Genomic DNA, 23,020 nt, shown 5'->3' on the forward strand with positions numbered 1-23,020 from the left:
AGCATGTGTTCGTATGGATATGATTTCCATTTTCCTTAGTTACAGTGATTAGAGACAAAGGAAACTTTCAATTCCAGTGGAGAAATCAAATGATCAAATCAAGTCCTTCAAGAGGGTTACTATGAGTCAACGTTTTAGCAGACAGACAATACTGAGATAGCAATAGAGATCACACACCTGGTTGCTAAAAAACTTTTAAAACAGTGTTTCAGTAATATCCACCACAAGTTGCCAGACAGTATTACATTACATTACATTACATTAGTATTAGTTTGGGTATTACAAAGACTTTTCAGCTCAGATGAATTTAAACACAGCTTTCCATTTTGTCACTTTCACTAAACAGGCACAATTAAGTCTCGTTGTTGACAGATACCAATACATTGTGGTCAGACTAAATTCCTACCTTGAGTATACGGACATACGGTAAGCCATCAGGGCCAACACTGCTCCCATTGACCTCAATGTGTTTCAGCCACTGGATGTGAGGCTGAGGGTCGCTGAACACTTTACACTCAAACTCCACATCGCTTCCCACCACCACCGTACGATTGGCTGGCAGGCCAGCCTGTAGGATCGGCCTGTGGGGAGAGCGCTCTGGAAGACAACAGTCGAGACGTACAAGTTAGTTTTCAAGTATCGTGTAGCCTATACACTATAGTATACACACTGAGCGACATGTATTATCGACAAAAATGCACAAGTAAAAATAATCCCAAAGTACACATGCCTGGCTGATTCTAAGTAGATAAAACCAAACCATTTATGTCAATGGATATGATTACAGGCAGGGTTGGCAATTTAATCAGATCTGATACCATGTAATTCCAAGAGTAATAGACAGCAATTTCTGAGACTGAGGATTAAATTACTGTGTTCCACAGCTATATGCCGCCTGTATAATTGCTGAGATTAGGTGGAAATAGATGGAAGTTAACGGTCTGATCTAGTGCAGTTACTGTACAATGAAATGATCTTGGGGCTCCATTCTGATGTCTGATAACACTACAAAAGAAAACTAATGTGCAAAGCATTTGGCAGGGTAACAAATGTTCAGGCTTGCCGCTTATGTGAGCCAGGCATTAGTGTGGAATTTAGCATGCACAGCTAATGATACAATCCCTCATTGAAGTCATCTCGCTGTTGATCAGGGTCTACTCTGGGGCTCTAATGAAGTCATGCTAAGCCCAGGGGACAACGATGACAGAGGGAGCATGGCTGTGATTTATAGATCCAACAGTGCATGAGGGAGTCACAGGGCACATGCTAAAGTGAGTCATTTCATTCTTCCAAATAGCCACTACATATCTTCTTTATTCTGCATATAAGCATCCATAATTCAACAAAAGTTGCTGGCGTAACACACAGGTTCCAAACAAACACATGCAAGATGACTTAGGGCTCTAGCTGATTAATCCGGTCTATAGCGTATTAGCATGGTTTACAGAAATCCTCAAGAAAATGGAACAGGGTGCAGAATGTAGAATAGATGATCAACATCCATTAGCAATATATACACAAGCAACCAACGCCGGACCCCCAAAGAAAACACAAAAATAAGTAATAAGTAAGTAACACTTACCGACTACGTCAAGCTGGTACGTGTGGTTGATACTGCCATGTTGGTTTTCAACCACACAGGTATAGTTTCCCTTGTCAGAGGGCACTACAGACTCCATGATAATAGTCCATACATGGTCTCGAACCTAGACAGAGGAACAGAGAAACAATATTATAGTGCCAGTTTCTAGAAAAATTTAATTAAATGGGCAATGCATTCATCTTCAGCCATCTGACGCATCCAAATACACAGGAGAGAAAAATAAAACGTACAGTACAGGTGCATTTGTCTCTAGTGTACAACAAAAGAACAATTGGATCACAATAAAAAACAACTGGGATCCTACGCATTTACATTCTAAATGGAAAGAGAGACAGAGTGACTAACGTTCCAATTCAAAACTGGACTGTATGCCATTTTAGTTTATTGATTTAGGTGAGATTTCATTTCATTATCCTGCTTAATTATGCAAGCAAACTTAAACTACCGGTAGACTGACAATAGCAACCACTTAAGAGCTCATGCTTTTTACTTGGATGTTTTTTTCCACTGATTGTCACTTGCTCTCAATGAAGATTACGAAACCCTGACCTCTCAATATCACATTTGTCATATTGGTTAATGTTTTACCAGTATGTACAATTCACTCACAGACTCAATGGTGTGTGATGTGCTGTGTGTGGTTCACAAGAAACAGAGGCTTATTGTGCCATTCCAGGAACACCACTCTCAATCAAACTTTATAACTGTACGTAAAAAACTTTGCATTAGTCAGCAATGTCACTCACACATTCTCATGCCTGTGTCCAACACACAGGCAGTGATTTTTTGTCCTACCAGACAACAGCATAAGAACATAAAGGTGGCGCGGGCACACACACACGCACACATACACACAACCTGTCCTATTAGCATCAAGACTTGTCTCCGGTAACGTCTGGCTCTCTCTTTTCCGAGACAAGTTATAATTTTTCTTCCATAAATCTGCCAAGACCGGCAGTGTGTGATTAAACCAACAAACCTCTAAGGCAATGGCAACATCAAACATGCATATACACACAAAGACCCAGCCATACAGTTTCCCTCATTTAGCTAAAATGTAATAGGGGATTGGGATATGGGGGGGGGGGGGGGTGTCCAGCTGCCTGTTGCCAGATGTGTTGCGCTCGGCTTCATACATGTGGTGCACATTACTCCCTCCCTCCTGCTCCACTCTATGTAGACTGTATGAACAATAGAGGCCTGGTCATAAAAGGCAGAGTGTGGGAGGGATGAGAGACGTCCCCAGCCGCCGATGCAGACCTTTGCACCTTGACTGCAAAAACAGCAGCCAGATGGTGAAGTGTGCAGCCTAGCTGCTCTAAGGGAGGGGTGGTATGGGGGGGCAGACAGCTGAGAGGAAACTCCTAAATGTGTCCCAGCTGGGGAGGGAAGAGTGGGGGGGTGCAAAGGACAAGGCTGGACTAAGCTGCACCTCGATGGGAAGAGCAGATGCAGTGACAGGGGTCCGAGCTTATGAAAAAGGAGGAGGAAGTGAACATCCATGGAGATTCTACACCTGTGAGGCTGTCACTAGTGAATAAATATGTGCTTAGATTAAAGTCTAAGTTAAACCATGCAAAGAGACATCGAGATGGCTTATTTTACATAGTGATTTATTGCATTAAGACCTACAATGATCAATTATTTTCTTAACGATTGTTCCATCGATTAATCGAATAATCGAGAAGTATTGTTTGTTTATATTTTTGTATATATCAATGAATCAATTAACAGCGTAAGTGCTTGTAGATCAGCAAGTAAGCTAGCTTGTAGATATTTTTATATTACGGTATCCATTTATTATCACCTCACCAATAATGTCATTATAATAAGTTAAATCAATTAGTTTGATTAACTGTTACAGCCCTAAATTATATGATTTTACTGATGACCCAATGGAATGATTAATGATTGTAAAATTGTGTGCGGCCATAATCACAATACAACATGAAAACAATGTAATCATGGAGTAATTCTACTGTTATACAGATATGTGCACAGCAGCAACTAACAGTAACTTCTGGACAGCACTAAAACAAGTACGTCTTGGATGGAACTGTAACGGCCAACCTATTGTTTACTTATTAAATCCAGACTGGTGTCCACAGAATTACATTTTTCCAACCGGAAGCTTTATGTAACTGCTAATTATTCTGACGTCCTCATGCTGCGCTCTCAGCAAAAGGAAACTTTAAAGTGGGAACAATCAGACCAGATCTAAAATGAGGAAATTAATGAGTCTTGTGTGAAATCATAACATAGTGGGAGAAAGGGCTCAATTTACAAAAGAACTCGACAAGAAAAGAAAGGAATTTCCTGAAGTTAAGTAGCCTGGGAAATTATGTTTTGCCATGAATATTAATATTGTTTAAATTCAGATTAAAACAAGATCAATGGCATAAAAATGCAGTTAAAAATGTACTGCGAGTAATTCAGTGAGGGAATAATTATGTTTATCCCAAAGTTTCACAGACACTATTTTAATTTTATATGGAGGGAAACATAAAGTAAACCAACTCTGGTCCACACCCTTTACAGTGAACTGTTTATCCAACTCTCATTTCCTCTGCGACACTGAGCCGTCTGGCTGTAACCCAAAGACTTATCGACCGTTATAGACTCACAGCTTGTCAACACTTTGCATCGAAATATAAGTACAGCTTTAAACTAACCGAAGCACGTCGAAAAGTCACCATATCTCGTCCCGAATTTAATCAATAAAATGTGTACATACGCATAGGACTGTGAAGACACCATTACTTTCAAAGCGGATATACTGAAACACAGAATGAGGACACCCAACGGTATCCTACCCTGAAGCGGATGGCTAGGATTGCCCACCTGGAGGTATTGTTATTGTGGCACAGCCATCCCTTTGTGGTATAGGATTTCTTGCATTGTTTCCTGGGTCAGGTGTGAAACTTGCCCCCTGCTTTCCACTTGCAGGAAAGCCTTCCTTGCTCAAGGAGAGGTGGGGTGTGGCGTTACAGGGGTTGCTAGTGATCTAATGTAGTGATGAGATCACGACACATCTGCACTCACGGCCAATAGGCTGAGAGTGATTTGATAAGGATTCCCTGAACAGTTGTAGTGATTTATCTGGTGGAACCGAGGCAGAGCTTAATGGACCACTTTCTATGTCTTATCTGTACCTTGAAGCCTCCGATGCGTTGATCTCTCTTGAACTCCCTGCCGTTCTTGAACCATTTGAGCGTGGGTACTGGGTTTCCACTGGCCTGACATCGGAACTTGACAGTCTTGCTAGCCGGAACGGCATGGAGCTTCTTCTCCATCTTTTCTGGATGAGCCCACTGGGGAGCCATCGCTAACAGGGAAGACAGAAGGTTAGAAGATGTTCGATTGGTGTACAATAATGTCCTTGCCTGCAATGTTGCTACCCTGTATAACTATAAAAAAATAAAAAAATAAAAAAATCCTTGAATCACATCACACCATGTGTGATGTGATTCACACCATAATGATAGGCTTGTTCAAAACAAGGCCTTCCTTTAACTTCATTTATTGTTGTTTTGACCAAAGTGTCAAGATAGTCGTAAATGAGTCACGGTGGTCTTAAAACATCCACCATGAGAGCACATAGTAAGCTCTCATGAGCTCGATAAGGCTGTAGGAGTCAAGGCACAAGGTCAGAGTCAGTGAGCCTGCCACGGTTGGCGGCTGCTGCTTTCCTTGTGAACAAACAGCACTAGCAGCCAGCTCATCATGCCTGACTGACTTAACTGCTCTCTAGACTCAAACTTTAATCAGAGAGACACAAGGTTAACCAGGGCTGGTCACCACCAGGACATTCCTGATGTAGTCACCAAGGTAACGAAAGCCATCTGAATCATAAGAGTGCAAGCCACAAATATACTATGGGCATACCGATGAATCAGAACTGACAAATCATCATCTAGTCATAAACACTTACGCAGCAGTTTCTGACCGCCTAAGAGTTTGGTTTCTTCGGAGGAAGACTCATCCTCCTCATCGTCATCCTCAGATGATGCCAGGGTATCAACTTGTGGACAAAAAAGAAAGAAGGGAGATTAAACGACTAGTTTGTTTGATTTAATACTTTTTATATTAACATGACTATTAACAGTACAGGTAGCCCAGGGGCTTGTTTCCATTGTGGTGCACGCACTCTTCTCAATGCACCAGTATTGCATATTACATACAATACAAATACATTACAAAACACAATAAAGCTCAATAATAAAGAATAAAGCTCAGTAGAATCATAAGGTAGGCTATATTTACAGAGAAAGGAGCTCCAAACTAAATGCAAGTACGGTATGATATACAGGTATGGAATATTTCCATGTGTTTCATGCATGGATAATAATATTAAATCTATTTCTATTAGCATGTAATATGTATACACTAAAGTTAGTATACTATATGATTTTGCCCAAAACTGACACTATATTTATATATTTTATACTATGTAATAGCTAAACATAATAGAGACAAATATAGGTCTTGTTTCATGTAACTGGTATGGTCCTCTGGACCATAGACACATAGGACAATATAACTATGCCACGAAAACAGCAACTTTAGAACATTTACACTGGAAACGAAGTCCGTACCTGTGACATTGAAGTACTCGCTGTGGTTTCCAAAGGTGGTACATGCGTACAGTCCAGAGTCTGCCGGTTCCAGACTCTCTATCGTCAGCTGGCCACTGCGGAGTCGCATGTGCTCACCATCCACCACCACCACATGGTCTTTGGTCCAGTTGACAGCCGGCAGGGCATCTTTGTCCTTTGTGCAGATCAGATCTAGCTGGTCCCCGGGGTAGAGGGTGTACAGCTTGGCTTGACTTTCCACAGGGGCTAAAAAGGTTAACAGGGGGAGACGGTGAGGTTGAAGTGGCTCAATTGGATTACACAACGCAGATTGCCGATGTTCGGAGGTCATTTCAGATTTTCCGGTGATCGCGATTGGAATTTTGCCATTGATGGACCTCGCCTTTGATCGCTAGCATTGGCGCTATTTCTATTAGCATCCTAGATGGCGACAAACCGGACGCGTGTCATACTAAAATTGCTTCTCATCACGTGACACCCAAGCACCACCAGGTGGCACTCATTGTTTAATGTGCACTAAGGTCTAATCTGTGTGCAATCACGTATGTAGATGAAAGGCATCCTAGAGCAGGGTTCCCCAATTGGCAGCCCGCGAGGCGCCCCCTTGTGGACGCTGGAAGAATTTCAACTACATTGTTTTTTAGGGCTAATGAAAGTTACAGGTATGGTGTGTGGGATATGAAGTGTGAGATGACCATAATGACAGTAATCCTTAATAATATTCAAGGGCTTTTGGCACTCAGAGTTGACCATGATTTTACTATATAAAAAGAAATAAGTTATAATAAATTGCGGTCCCAGATATAAATGGAATTAAATGGGGGTCAGTAGCCTTAGCCTATGCATGTCAAACTGGGCATTCTTCAAATTAAAATTATGAGAATCACTGCTAAAGCCCTGCCATATCATTTCAAATGGGGTCTTGCCCTGAAAATGAATTCATTTTACACTCTCAAGAGTTAAATATCTATAAAGATCCATTTAGTTACCAACTCTCCATCATTTAGCTGGGGACAAACTGGAACCCCCTCAAGGACCACTGGGTCCCCGGACCACTGGTTGAGAAACACTGTTCTACATCTATTCTAAGCTTAATTAATTAATGAAAAAAATAAAAAATGTGGCACCTCCTACCATAGTCAAAATATGGCCCTTGAGTAAAATGTATTGGGGAACCCTGTCCTATATGTATTGCATAAAAGAGAGAAGAGAAGCTCTTTCCTTGCCGTCCCTAAAAATATAGACGTTCTTCTCAATGATTGATTAATTGAATACTTCAATGACAAATTGTTAACAGTACATGATGTAGGACAGGTACAGTCAAAAGTTATGCTAATAGGATAACACAAAATGGGCTTGTTTTCATTGCACACACACACACACACACACACACACACACACACACACACACACACACACACACACACACACACACACACACACGCCAAGCTTCTGCCAGGCTGATGGAGCCATTAGTGTTGCCAACTCTTGTGAGAGAAATAAACAAGCCCACAACAAGCCAACTCTTAGCGAGAGAAATTAATATTTTATGCATTTATCATTATAAATAATATCTATTTCTATAATTATTAATGTTTTGGTAATTTATTATACTATTACAAACATAGTAGACACCAGACCGATTCTGTTACTCAGAGTGATTCACACTCCCTCAAACCTATGGGAATTCATAGCATATACATCAAAGAAATGTTGGCTTGTTTGATATTCAAAACAAGCCACCAAATTTTTTAAAACAAGCCCAAAAAAACGCAACCCGCGACCCAGGAAAAAAACGCAACTCAAAACAAGCCAACTTTGGCGGGAAACAAGCCAACCCTGGGAGCCATTGTTCCTTCTCAGTGGAGTGTGGTCACTGTGGTGCCTGCCTAACCTCTTGCTGAAATTAAATCGCATCTCAAATTAGTCAAGGCCCAATCGTCAGGCTGGCAATGAGCTACCAGGGAAAGGATGGTGAAATTCAATTAGAGGGATACAGATGGGAAGGGGGGTATCACAGAGTGAGACACCTGAGCCCCCCTGTTCCCAGTAACTACACAGTGGAAGAGAGGGGGGTGTAACCCAATTATGTTGACACATTGTCCATCACAATGGTGTTGTTTGTCCGGTGACAAAGGCAGAGATCGTGGGTGACCGCCCGGCGCCCGGCAAACTGGCTTATGATCTTCACTCTACAAAACAACCAACAGTGTGAACTTTCATACTAAGAAGAAAAAAACATCCCTCCCATTAAATGCCAATTAATAGTATGCTTCTAAAACATGCTTTGTGAGAATACCATGGTCAAAAGAGGCATATTCAAATATCCAATTAATTCCTTGTTTTTCACAAATGTACATTACACTAGAACAAAAAAACGAACACCCACTGCAATCAACTGCCACCACACAGTGATCAACAACAAACCCAAGACGGGACGTTCTGAGAACAACGCTAACCCTGAAATACACAAAATGAAAAAACTGCACAGTGCGTAGGACTCTGTGTTATTGTAACATAAATGTTCCTGCTCAAAACAGGAAGCACACCCATATAGCATAACCTCAGGACAACGCTGGCAAACCCGATCACGGTAATCCCTCCCTCCATCACAACAAAGGACTCTAAACAATAAAAAGAGGGGAGGGGGGTGAAGAGAGCGAGGAGGGCACAAGAGCATGTGCACGAGTGAGTGAGTGAGAGAGCGAGAGAGAGGGCCTGCAGCGGCAGGTTCTAGTGCCAGTTGCTATGGTGACCCCAGTTGGGTCTAGTAAAGGTATTTCCTGGATCACATATGTCTGACAGGCCCTTAATCCCAGCAGGAAAGGGGGCCAGGGGGTAGGATCAACTTTCTCTCCTCCAAAACAAAACTAAAAGAGGGGGAAAGCAAAGCAAACGGGGAAGCATTTAGTGATGGGAGGAAGAGCTATCTAACCTCGACCTCGTCACCAGCTAGCTCCACACGGCGCTCCATGCGTTGTGTAGTGCGTGGGGCCCATTTCCAGTTTGTTTTTGCTCCTCGCCCTCTAAAATCGCTGATGCCACTGATAAGGCTGTGTCAACATTCCAGCTATTAATCTAGTGACAGACCTCATAAAGAGCCCATAAAAGCCATAATTCTTCTCTGCTTGTGGCTTCATTGTACAGCACAGTTGGAATCCTTTGTGCTTCTGTGACAACCTACTTAAAAGTGCAGTAAGACAAACTGTGGTGGTATAACCACCACAGTTTCAAGGACATTCAGAGCACAATTATTGCATTTTCACCTTCATCGTCTACTTTCAGGCCACGCCACTATATATTTTATTGAATTAAAGGAATTTTCAATAAAGTCAGTCGCAAGACGATCCATCTTTAAAAAACTTTTTTTCTTTTACATTTAATTATTAGCCCACACACCTAGGGGCATGTAACTTTATTATTTATCTGTCATTCATAACATTTGTAATCGCATCTGTTCAAATGGAGTTGAATATTAGTTTTGTAACATCCTTCTTTTAATGTTCGGATGTTTCAGCTGAATTAATGAACCAGGTCCTGTGATCGGATTAACCTGGTTTTGGGCCATATTTTCTAAAAGCAACCCAGCTGGAACAGTGCTCTCATGGGTTCTTCCAACCATTTGGAAAAATTGATTGACATGCTTTAAAATCATACTAATTATACAAAGGGGTTTTGTCAAGGAGGAAAACGGGCAGCATAAGGTTCTGAATTACGGGGGAATGTGAGTCTTTAAATTCCAAGATTGACTAAAACCCACATGAAAAGGTCTAGAGCAAGTTGGCGCCAGTCTATGGAACCTTCTCTGCTTCAAGATAGGAAGCAATATGCCGCGTGAATGACTGTTGGGATTTCCTGCTCTTGCTGGAGTGATGGTTGAGTGCAGTAAAGACCGGCTTGTAGAAGCACTGTGATGGCATAAAGACAAAAATTCACTAGGAGGGCCAGTTTTCCCTTGCTGATTTGACCACAAGCAGAGTGAAGGGGAGTAGTGGGTGGGGGTGTTGATAAGTGACAATAGGCAGGACTGGCAGGAAGTGAAAGAATAGCACAAGGCCTATTAGCAAGCCCAAAACCTTCTCTGAGTAAAGTGTCCTTCTAAAAGCACTCCAATTGAGGATGTTTTCATCCCTAAATGAGGCATTGACAATCACCATGAATTAGCACTCTACAGGGGGGGTACCCTGTGGTGTAAGACATGAACCTTAAAAGTTATTCTTGTATCATTACAATGAATGAGCTACACTGCATTTACAATATGCCTTATTTACTGGAAAACCAAGCCTTTAAGCTAAATTCACTATCAGTTTAATTCCATCCATCTCTGATAGTAAAGTTCATCTCTGAGCCCTCCTGTCTGAGACAAGTCTGCCTTAGGGCTATGACAGCTGTAGATTTTTTCTTCACCGGGTCAGCGTCTTTTTGTGACTTTGATTGGCAGCATATGACACATCCCCAAATTACCTAAAATTAATGAGTTCCTCCCTTTAGACACACACCGTCTCATGATTTAACCACGACCAGCTCTAATCTCAGGCCACACTATAAGATAAAAACATATGCCTTGAATGAAGGCACTGTGGCCGAGGAGGAGGGGGTACCGACTATTAGAATGGTAGTCGTGGTAGGCCTGAACACCAAATTAAACTGAATTGATTGAGAGAATGCCCTTTTCTTATGTCAACAACACACAACCAAAAAACAAGAGAAAACAAACAAAAGGGGCACGCATAAACACAACCATTTCCATATAACCATTTTGCTTCACCACTGGAGACAAAAGGAATGCAACCAAATGGTTCTGCTGTGATTGTTTGTCGACAGCTGAAGCCATCCGTCACCCAGCAGGGGGTGCGGGGGTGCATTCCCAAGCGGAATTGGTGGGGTAAGCAGGAGGAAGGGGGGGGGGGGGGGGGGGGGATTGGTCGGAGATAGTACCTGGCCATTTGGTGATTGAGATTTGGTGATTGAGAACTGGGTGGAGGGTCAATGCATCAAACTGCCCCAAACCAAACCAACTCCCCCCCCCCAGCCTGGGCTGCGCTATATTGCTTCGTCTGAGAAGAGAAACGGAAAATATTATTCTCAGAAACCCTATCTTTTAAGATGAGGACTCAGTAGCATCTTACCTCCTTTTTTCTCTCTTCTTTTTTTTAACAGTTAATTTATAGTTTTCCTGGCAGTTAACTCCTCTCTCAGTGACAACAAATACCTTTTCATTACAAAAGGAGCAGAGGAGCAGGCAGGCAGTTGCCCTCGGGCTGCAGATGGGAGTCATTTACTCCTCCCTGTTCCACTGCTGGCTTAAACACAGCCATGGCAAGTTTATTTTAGGGCTCACAGCCCAAGAGAGACCCTCGTGCATAATTACTCTAATTATAATGCTGAGCTTTATCATATTCTTTTTGCTGGGCTCCACTTCCGACTGCTGAGGGTAAACATCCAAAAACTATCTACCCACAAGTCCAGGCAGCTATTACACTGTTGGACTGCTTCCAAGAGACACATTTTTAAGGATTCAATTTCAATGTGTCTTTCCCCTTTTGAGGTCTGAACTTGTGCAACCACCCGGCCAGGGTAACCTTTTTCCTATTAAAGCAAACTTTAAGTTATAGTTTTCAGTTACCTTTTCGATAAAAGCAAAATAACAATTGAAACCAGCTTCACATTTTTGCCAAGCCGATAAGAATTTGGTTTAGTTTAGATTTAGTTAGGACAAAAGGGCATTGCTGCTAGTTGCAAACAACAGTTCACTAGCTAAGCCAGAGTCAGTAAAGCCCACTGAAACAACACCAGACAGTGAAATGGAGGTGGGGGGATCACTTACTCAACAAAGAAGCAGATCTTACCAGAAGACCAGAGACAAAATGAGATAACATTCCTAAAACTAAAGCACTTATCCCCAGAGGACTGTGCCAATAACCATCTAAATCAGTGGTTCCCAAACATTTCAGGTCGAGGCCCAAAAGAGAGATTAGACTTTTGCCCGGGACCCAAAACTAGTGAAAATAGCAGATCTACAAGCACACTATGCGTCACTTTGCACATGTTGAGAGCTTATAGATCGATTTTCATTCCCATTTTCACTACTTCTTAATTTTGATTATTTATAGCATTTCTTAGATTTGTTTGTTTTAAAATCTATACAATTAATGTACATTTTTATTTATTTAAAAACAAATCTTTTGAAATAAATACATTTTTAAACGTAGGAGAAGACTCCAGACTCGAGTTGCTCGAGTCGTGACCCTTAAAAATTGGTCCGTGACCCACAAATTGGTACCGACCCACTGTTAATGAAACAGTGATCTAAATGACAATATATGTACGTCATCTACCTTTCGATACCATCAACGAAGCTCAATTAATCATGAGAAAATAAGAATATTTACAAACAAGGGGATTAATGAGAGTTAACAATTCATTAAGTGAAAGTAAGTATTAAATAGCTCTATATTCCTATAGCAATCATTGCTACAGGATTTGTTCAGCAACCTGAGTAAATACAGTTTCAGGTCAGGTTTTAACCATTCAATTTACAATTTATGCGTTTAGCTCTTTATCCAGAGCGAATTAAAGTGGATCGCCATGTTGTTAACCCATCTAGACTTTCAAGCACCAAACTGAATGTGTCCATATTTGTATATCATTTTTTGGTTCAATGTAGGTAATGGGTATATGTGTATAACTGTGTCCTTTGTTCCACAACGTGTCTGAGCTGAGCTCTGTTTTTGTTTTGTTTGTTTTTTCCTGTCTTGTCTTTGTCAGTCATAAAATATAAAAATCAATAAAAATATTATTGAAAAAAAAAAGTGGATCTCCATTCACACTTTTAGTGCATCAGCACTGGGCCATTCACATTGTTCCTTACCCCCTAAACAGGAGAGAGAACAGGATACACAAGTGAAATTGATGAAACAAAGGAATGAGCAGAGACATTTTTAACAGGAACACAAGCTGAAAAATGTATTTTCGAGCTGACTTTCTTCCCATCCATGAATTCAGCCATTCTCACTGATCACACACACTCACACTGGTCAAGATACCGCTCACACTGGTCAAGATACCCCCCCAGCTCATAGAAATACACAGAGCCTATGTATTACTAGGGTGACCAAACGTTCCAGGGATTGGCGAGAACAGTCGCACACAAACATGTGCTGCACGCACATGTTTGTGTGTGAATGTTCTCGCCAATAAGACGCGTGAGACTTTTTGGGTGGGTTCCGTGCTGAGCTAACACTTATGATTACTATCACAAAACAGTTACAGTTATCACTTACAGCACCTTTAAGTTAAGTAAACAGAAGACATGTACTTTACAAAGAGTAGTACAAGAAAGACTGGAGTAATGAATCTTACCTTCATCATTACTGGCCGGCCGGCATTGGGCCGGTAAGATCTGGGCGAGCAACGCCAGAAACAGCAGTATACTCGGCCCCGCTAGCATCCTGTTGAGGAAGCTATAGCTGCTGGCTTCTTTGCGAGTGGACCTCCATTCAGACTTTTGGTGCATCAGCACTGGATCACTCACAGTGCTAGGCTGAAAAGAATAAAACAAACATGGTTGAATGAGCATACAAAGCTTGTTAGAAAAGTCCCTAATGCAGTTATCAAAAAAACAACAACTGTAGCTTTGAGGTAATGTGTCGAAAACTATTTATGATCCGTGTTGTGTGGAATCACATTTTTAATTTTACCTCAAAAACAGAGGGTGGGGGGGGCGACTGAATATTTCAACAATTAAGACCAGGTTATATGCTGTAGAAAACTAAACTTCAGCACTAGTCTGCAATTGTTCAATTGTTCTTGAAACAGTTCTGCTTTCATCAAAAAACGTTTTGTAATTTCACAAAGTTCAAGGAAAGTACTAGAAGTATTTAGGCCTACTTGTACACTGTGCACACACACTGTGATAAGAAAATAACACCACAAGCATAGTGAATGAGCCTTACACATTCATAAATAACACCACAAGCATAGTGAATGAGCCTTACACATTTATAAATAACAATCTTTCGTTTTTGCAGACTCAAATAATGTTTAGTTCAAAACTAATTTGCCTTGCCTTTAAAAAAAACGTAATACAAAATTCGGTCTATTCCATGGCTACTCAAACCATTCTTGGTCTGATTATGTCATTGCTTTCATTAACATACTGTGGTTAAGGACAGACAGTCTAAATGGGCATACAGCAGAAGCGGGTGAACCTCAGATGCACATCTGCTCGCATCATCACCTCTGCAGCATCTGGCCATTGAGATTAACACTTGCCCCTAACCCCCATAATCCCCCTTGAGGAATTTGTGAAGGACCAAAAAAAACTACGGTCTGTTATATGACACCCCTGTAGAGAGACCGCCAAGCCATCATTTCCACACTCAAAGATCTATCACCTAACAGTTGGTTTTGGTCCCAAACCCAACATGACCCTCAACCACCATTTGCTGCCATGCTTGTCAACTTGTGTGAAACAAATGCTGGTTGTAGGCTCCTACACTCTGGATGACATGCCAAACTTGAAAAGTGTAGGTACACTCTAAAATCCATTACAGGTACATTTTTACACTCATATTTGGGATTTTGCAGTTTAAAACCCATTTTGGACTGAGGCCTTCTAAATCCTGATGTACAGTAAGTTTTCTGAAAAACTTAAAATATATATAAAGCAGCATCAACAAATATATATAATTTTGAATACTGTACATACTGTACAGAACCCCAAAAAGGGTTCCCGTCCAGAAGGTTTAAAACACCAAAAGGGGTTCCCGCCCAGAATGGGTTAAGATCAACTAAAAAAACATTTGAAAGCTCCTTCAGTAAAACACAAACTTTGATGTACTTAGGACAGTGAGAATGTATGACAACTAAAATAAACTTTGGGTCTACGCCATCAAGACATGCAAGCTTTTTGATTTCTTTGAGGAGCTAGTGGTTTCTGTGAGAGTCCTTCATTAAAACACTTATTGTGTTCTCTTAACAAACCAATTCAATTTCACTTTCTAAGAATGGGCCAGTGTTCCGGCAGCTGAGTTGGATCATGGGGTCCATGGGGATAAAGCAGCTTGGTCATCCCAGCCCTGTAAGCAGTGAGTCAGTGTTTGGGCAGGATCCAAGAATCCACTTCTGCTGCCAGACAGAAGGAAGTCCAAAGAGCATGCAGCCGGCGACCACGTTCCCTGGGCTCTCATCACGACATGACCACTAAGACAACAGTCCATAATTGAGGGAGATGAAAACAGTGTCTTCAAGTGTGGGACACAGAATGCTCTGTCATGCTACAGTATGCTCACGTTGAAGCATTGGCTCAACCTGTGGCTTACTATACATGAGTCACATAGAATGCACTCATTGTGTGCTCACAGTGACTTCTGATCTGATTTTGGAGTCCTAGACCACCTATTACCGTTGTTTTGTCAAAAAGTGCAAAATATATTGAACAAAATAATAATAATAATATTTTACTTTTTAAATTAAATAAACCCTTTTGAAAATATTCTCCTATGGCCAAAATAGAGATGCCAGGTTTAAAGTGGTTTAAAAAAAGGCGCTCGGTAGTGTAGTGATGTCCACGACTGATTCGTTCTAAATTATTCGTGAAGACACTAGTTAACTTCGTGAAACTGTTACGTTCAGGCTTTCGTTCATGCTCCACGAGTCCACGGTCCCCCCGTTGTTCTTCCCAATTTGGTTTAGTCTAGTAATATATCGGTGGCATAATGGATATCGGCTGATATTTCATTAAAAATGCAATTCCAATATTTGCTGTTAACTGTCATATATTCAAAGACAACTTTTCACTCCCATCAAGGGAGTGAAACAGGTCATCAGTTCTCACAGGTTAGGTCACTTTCAAAAGTAAATGCCAGTGATGTGAATAGGTTTTCAATGTAATGGCCTCCCGGGACCCAGGGGTGGTCTTTTAGATGGGTCCCAGAGACATTTTATGAGTCCTACTTCAATGACTTTAGAGTACAGTACTGAGTACAGTATTGCATCCCAGGACCCTCAGAGGGTGAGACAATGATTGCATCCTTTCTCAATTTAGTGAGTCTAAGGATGCATTCTTCAGTGATTTCCATCACTGAATAATGCGTATACATTGGAAAGTGGAAAATCATTTGCTCACATTTATACCACCACCAACATCAGAGCTAAATGCTTTGGGATTTTGATTTGTATTGGAAGCAAAACATTTTCAACTTGAGTTAGACCAATTATTGATGCAACCGGACAGTGCCTGCCCTGAATGCATTCAGATTTGCAAAGCTTGAGTCAGTAAGCAGTGAGTGGTTCTGTAAGGCTGCAGTCAGTGTAATGGTGAAGGTAAAACTTCTAAATGTTTGAGAATTGGCTACATAGATCGATAGCAATAATTAAAGCTGCTATAAGCAATATGTCAATTTTTGACCTTTTCTCATTTTTAAAGGTCATTAGAATTTTGACATATTATTGCTTATAGCAGCTTTAAGTAGTATGCTTATTGATTTAAATAATAAAAATCACTACGTCATTATGCGCTCTGGGTCTCCCAGTCTGTCATCATGAACTTTTGGCCGGGGATTAGAGCATCTCAGTTGGGACACAACTGGTAACTGGGGGAGATCACGACAACAACAGTTACTGTTAAAAAAAATGTAACTAAGATATTCGATAGAAATTAATATTTTTTTAATGCCATATTTAGCAGGGGTTGATAATAAGGTCTCAGAGGCACTTGCCATCGCGTTAGTACAGGTCATGTTCTACTTGCCCACTAAATTGGCCATTATTTCTGGGGATGTGCGATAAAAATGCCTACATTTTTATGCCAAATATGAATATGAGTGAATATAAATATGAATACCTATATTGTTTAAGTGTAGCAACAGTGAACAGCACATTATAGGTAAACGGTGCTCTTATTTTACATTCAACAGACCAGAAGACAGAGCACTCTGGCCACGTTCAGGTGTTTTAGACAGATATCTGGTGTTGTATTTATAGACGGTTGTGTCCACTCTCAAACGAGCACTCGCTCGGTCGGGCAACCTGAAAGCAAACTCCACCTGCCCCAAAGTTTTATTTACCTGTCAGGGGCAGGTGGCCGTGGGCAACCCTTAGTGTCAACATATGCATTTTTACTAGCCATTAGGACTGCAAATATCCCATGCAAACTGATAGCCGACTAAGCCTAGTAGCGAGTGCGAACTCAGAGAAAATGCCAATCAATTCAGTCCATACGCCCCGCCCTGTATCAGACTGTTTTCACTGAGACCACGTGATGTAAAGTATTTTCGGACCATGTCATAGATACCCAAAGAGATCAAACACCAGGGAAAAGCCTAGTTGTTTTTCTACGTTCTTTAGGGATCACATCATATCTGAAAGTCAGACAAATCAGATCAGCTTAGATTAGTGGATATTTACATGGAAGACAGATACATCTAGCTTCTGTCATCATACAATGACACCGGTTACTGGCTTACGCCAAAGTGTGGCCAGCCCCATAATTACTGTTCAATGGCATCCATGCATAAAATTCCTCAGCTCTCCGATTCTGTAGCCCAACCCCAGTCAATCCTGCATTCCCAGGAATAGGCCAGGCGGCTGGCGCACGGATACTGTTTTTGCCATGATGGTGCAATTCAGCACAAGTAACTCCATTTGACTATTCCCCCCAGGCTACTGTTTTCAGGAAAACTAAAAAAGCTCCAGGTTTTTCCTCATCAGAGTCAGTCTGTAGGTTTCCAATAGCATCATATGACGTCACATTAATGAAATTGAATGGCAGTATTGACTGAATGACATTGCATGTCAGTACTGCCAGAGTTTGAAATTCTTTGGTATGGGGTGTCCCAATAATAATGAAACTTGAAACCCTGGCTGATAGTATACCAGTGATCAACAATTTTTTTCACACCAAATCAACTTTACATTACACATCAATTGAAAAACAACCTAAGACCATACACCACCCTGTACAAATGTTACTGTAACGTCATGTTCCTTAAAGAGCTGTTTAGAATAATAACTAGCACACTTTTCTTTATTTGATGAGTTGCACAACTCTAAAAAGCTTTAAAACCACCGGTCCAAACCTAATCATATGTCGACCAAACAGCATTCAGGCTAGGAATTGAAGCATGGGACACCTTAGCCACGTCTTTCTCCATGGACTTACTGGATGTAGGTATGATTATACAAACAATCATTTCTGTGCCAGTTGAGCTGCCTAGAAAATTAAAGGGCAGAAGAATTCCACACTTCCCCATGGTGGCTCAACAGAAAACATCTTTTGCTTCAATTCCCTGTGGTTTTTCTGCCCTTTCCTCAACTATCTATTTTCTCCATATAATTTTAAAATATTTGAAACAAAACAGAAGTCCATACATCATTTCACTGAAGCCAGGCTTAGTGATTTGTGCCATTTAAGTATCTAAAAAAGGAAAAACACTGAATTCCCTGAATGTATCCAGCTTGTATCAAATTATATTGTGTTAGCGTTAATTTAGTTTCACACTATCGCCTAGGCTCAGGAAAACAAAGAAGCAGAGTTTTGTCAGACCATCTGTCTACTACTGACATGACTGGCATCACTTGACAAAGACCCTAAGGGTGAAATTGAAAACACATATCATGACAATGCTTCAAAACTCAAGCCCCATGAAGAGCAATTCCAGAGTGTGCATTTACAGGCAATTAATTAGGCCTAAAACCTATAGTTTATGGTGGTGGTTGTTGTTGTTCTAGTTTGCTCTCAATGCATACTGAGAGCTACTCAAACACAACTGATTCTACTATAACTCTGTTACGTGCATTCTCCTTTGAGCAATGTGTTGTGGGTGTCTTTGGGTGTTTTTCAATGATAATGCAGGCCATCCAAAAAGGGATGAGTAGCCTAGTATTCATTACAGTAACTTACCCAACCTCTCTAGCAGGCTACTGCTATTACTTGAAATATAAAACTATTAACCTAAAGAAAGGGCTTTCCTGTGTTTTTGGAGTGCTCCGTTTGGGCCTAGCATGCAGCCCCCCAGCGTGGGGATTGAGGTGTTAATACAGCAGTAACAGCACAGCAAGACAGCAGACTATTTTCTTTTTTAATAAATAAAAAGTATAACAAAAAATGTTTTCAAGTCTGAAGTCTGAAGTTTGAGAACTGCAATTATATTTTGGGGTGTTGCTGAAATCAAATAAATGACAATCAAATTAAATAAAAGTGTACATTCTTTCGTTTTTCTCAAGAGAACCAGAAGCTTATATAAAAGTAAAACACATAGAAATGTTTATAATAATGGGATCATCCACTATACAGACACACGGTAGACACAATCATGAAATGAACACAATCAAGTGCATAAAAAACTCACCTTATTGGCGGGGGGCTGTAGAACAGCCAGTGTAGAACAGCTACGTTGACCAGCCGGGGGACAACTGGCAGACTGAGATTTAATGTTGAAAACTTTCCCCTCCAAGAAGAAAACCAACTGCTATATCCACACTGGATCGCGTGTTCCGTCCGTGAACGTAGAGTAGCGCAACTACTCAAAACCAGCAACTTTTTGCAAGTTTGACCATGTTTTTACCAACTTCTCTTGAAGTACAAACAACGCACGCATCAAAAGAATGTGTGCTCCTCCACGCTCCGTAAAACCCAAGGATTTAGCGGAGGGGGTGAAACGAAATGTAAAGATATATGCGCTCTGAAATGAAATGGTGGCGTTTTATGGAACCGCGTTGTTTTCCCTTTAAGATCGAATCCGTGCCTTAGTTAAAACCGTGGAAAAATCCAAGTAATGACTACTACTAGACCCCGCGAGTCAAGCGAGGGCAGCCGTAGCAGTTGTTGATCCCAAACAGTTTCGCTCACGGTAGAAAAAGTCCATTCGCCGCCGAAAAACTATATACTAAAGTTGATCAACTTCCCTTAACACAAAACGCCGATACATAGGTGCGACTTCCTTTGGCTGAAAGAAGATTACATCTACAAATCCAAACTATTTTGGTCATTCCGGTGCAAAACAGTGCAGCAGCGCTACGCGATTGCGGACTCTCCGTTTTCAGTGTCGATATACTATACGCGCATCCTCCTCCCCTGTGTGAAAGAAACCTGGCTCCCCCTGCCATCCGCATCACCTCTCTACTCTCTACCCGTCCCGAAAAGTGACCGCTTTGCATTGTGGGGTTTGTAGTTTAGTTCTGCGTAGCCTAAAACGATGCTTTGGGTAAGGGTTGCTTGCCATAAAGTTGCCAAATTGCCAATAAATTATGTGTATAAGATAGTATCAATCTGTTCATTTTAGACACTATAAATTGTGTCTAAAATAAATTATATATTAAACATTTGGCTACATCTAAATATAAATTCACCAAGTCTCTGTGTGTACGTCTGTAATCCACGTAGGCCTAACTCGAGAACCGTTCGCCCCACGACTTTAAATTCGACACATGCGTTCCACACCACCACAGTGAGTGCAGTGTCTGGTGTCGAGTCGGTCGGACAACGGTTGTCCAGAACCGCCCCCAAAAAGTCCTCTGCCCGGGCTCTGGACCGGGCCCCTGCCCAGGGTCTATATTTGGAGCTGGCCTGTTCTGACCTCACAACACTATATCTGGGCATGCCTGACACATAACTCCATAAGCTGGCCTGTTCTGACATCCCAACACTCCATATTTGGGCATGGCTGACACAGAACTCCATAAAAGGGACACAGAGACACACATACAGAAATCTGACATCATTCTGACGTCGGGCATAAAAGGGACACAGACATAATATCTGGGTGGGACATGCATTTCCAACTTGCATCATTCCATGTAGGCCAGTGCCCAACGGGCACTGCCGTAGAGGTCCCACAGGCACCTCTTTAGTTGAATATAAATTAAGATCATCAACACTAACGCCACCTGACCTGTGTTAAAGTCAACTTTGTTTAATACGAAACGTATAGGCCTATCTCTCATTTTGAATACCAGACGACTCGCCCCTTTACTCACCCGAGTAATGGCCGCGAGATGTGTTAATGCACTTAACAGTTAATTTAGTATTTCCCTCCCTCTCTGAAATCTTAAATTATTTTGTATACAGATTTATTTGATTGTATAGTAGTCGATCTCTCTATACTCTGTAAAATTAAGAAAGAATAACATGAGACAGAGACGGTGAGTCGGTGACTGCTTAATTAAGTTAATTTAGGACCTTCTAGCAGTTAATTTCGTGTTATTAAACTAATTTCTTCCATGTAGCCCATGTTTTGTAATGGCAACATCATATATGCCCGTGGATATACAGAGTGAACTTAATATGATAATCACCAACATGAATTATGTTTGTTATTTACGGCTGTGTAGAGTAGTGGGGCGAGATGGAATATAGGGGCGACCGTACCTGTTACCCTCACTTTTATATAGGGGCCTGGCCTAAGTAATGTTACAGCCTTTGACAGTTTTGCAGATAGGTCTAAAACAAAGAGTTCAGTGCAGATGTCAATGTTAAGACAAAAGACATGGCTCGTCTTTTAATTCAGCACCTGGGACAATGGACTCTTGTAGTTGTAATATTGTCAAATAGATAACTTGAGTGAAAATGAGATTTCCTTCATGGCCTCAAAGGAGGGGTTCATCGAAGTCAAAGAACAAAGACAGTTGAGTTGTTTGCTGTGCAAACAGCAGGGGTGTGGGATTTTATCTCTCTGGGGCAAAAACGTTCAAAGTGACTAAACATTGTAGGCCTTAAATGGGATATGATATTATCATGTATTATAAATATGTTTTTCTTAGATTTTTGTACCAAAAAAGGGGGGAAAAAGCATTTCAAATTTTCAGTAGGCCTACTTTTACTTGTAGGCTAGGCTATACACTAAATCTCTGATATTGTACTTTTACTCCACTACAATTACGGTATTTGAAAACTTTAGTTAGTTACATACGATACATACAAATTAAGCCGTAGCCCTATAGTCATACTTTGGCTATTTGAAAATAGCTGATCTACAAGCTCACAACACACTGTGACGTGTTGTGAGCTTGTCAGCTATTTTCAAAAGATTATTATACCGGTACATGTGAAATGGGACATTCTGCACAATGAGTACTTTTACTGTAGGTACTTTAAGCAGCCTATATTTTGATGCCAACACTTTTGTACTTTTACTCAAGTAAAAATTTAAGACTTTTACTTGCAAAACCACTTTTCAATCCTTAAACATAGGTATTACCATGAGTGCACTGACTAAACCAACATTGAAGTTGCATGGTGTCAAATCTGGCCTATCACAATCTGTGGCCCAGTTGACACTGGAGAACAGTTGTCGGTGTCAGATGTTAGAAGCCACATCAGTGTAAACACCAAGACTGTTTCAATTAGCTCAAGAGGTCAATCTCTGCACAATGACATTAACATACAGTGTGTATCAAATTATTTCAGTCATAATACAAAGTATACATTTTAATCAACTTCTTGTCTTGTCCATTACAGGTGAATCATGTCCATAAAACCTGTAATTCTGTGAATAAAACGAAAACAAAGGGTAGGCCTATTTAATAAATTATATAACAGGCTTGAAATAATTTATATCAATATTTTTGTAAATCTCTACGGGAAAAATGAATGGCCAATATTTCAGTGGAGCCAGACCACTGCCATGTTGCATAAAACTAGTGAAAATAGTAGATCTACAAGCTCACAAAGCGTTGCGGTGCATTGTGAGCATGTACATAGATCGGCTATTTTCACTATTTTTAAATGTTTTAAAAATAATAATAAAAAGGAACTGGTTTGGATTTAAAATGTTTCCATCAGACAGCAATGATATGAACTGGCAATGTTTCAAAGAGTAAT

At 40.8% G+C, this 23,020-nt stretch overlaps 1 protein-coding gene across 2 annotated transcripts in view; it reads right to left on the reverse strand.

Annotated features, from left to right (window-relative positions):
- fgfr1a (fibroblast growth factor receptor 1a) overlaps positions 1-20,285 on the reverse strand; it is a 35,610-nt gene extending 15,325 nt beyond the window's left edge. For both annotated transcript variants that reach the window (XM_080766208.1, XM_080766209.1), the window contains exons 1-7: positions 19,551-20,285; positions 13,561-13,741; positions 6,199-6,444; positions 5,535-5,624; positions 4,756-4,928; positions 1,583-1,706; positions 407-597 (exon numbers count right to left, since the gene is read on the reverse strand). In XM_080766208.1, the coding sequence (XP_080622334.1) occupies positions 407-597; positions 1,583-1,706; positions 4,756-4,928; positions 5,535-5,624; positions 6,199-6,444; positions 13,561-13,714 (978 nt within the window). In that variant the 5' untranslated portion in view covers positions 13,715-13,741; positions 19,551-20,285. The remainder of the gene's footprint in view (positions 1-406; positions 598-1,582; positions 1,707-4,755; positions 4,929-5,534; positions 5,625-6,198; positions 6,445-13,560; positions 13,742-19,550) is intronic.
- Between the last annotated feature and the right edge of the window lie 2,735 nt (positions 20,286-23,020).

Source organism: Protomyctophum bolini, assembly GCF_963924005.1.
Source record: "Protomyctophum bolini genome assembly, chromosome: 6".
NCBI classification, from domain to species: Eukaryota; Metazoa; Chordata; class Actinopteri; order Myctophiformes; family Myctophidae; genus Protomyctophum; species Protomyctophum bolini.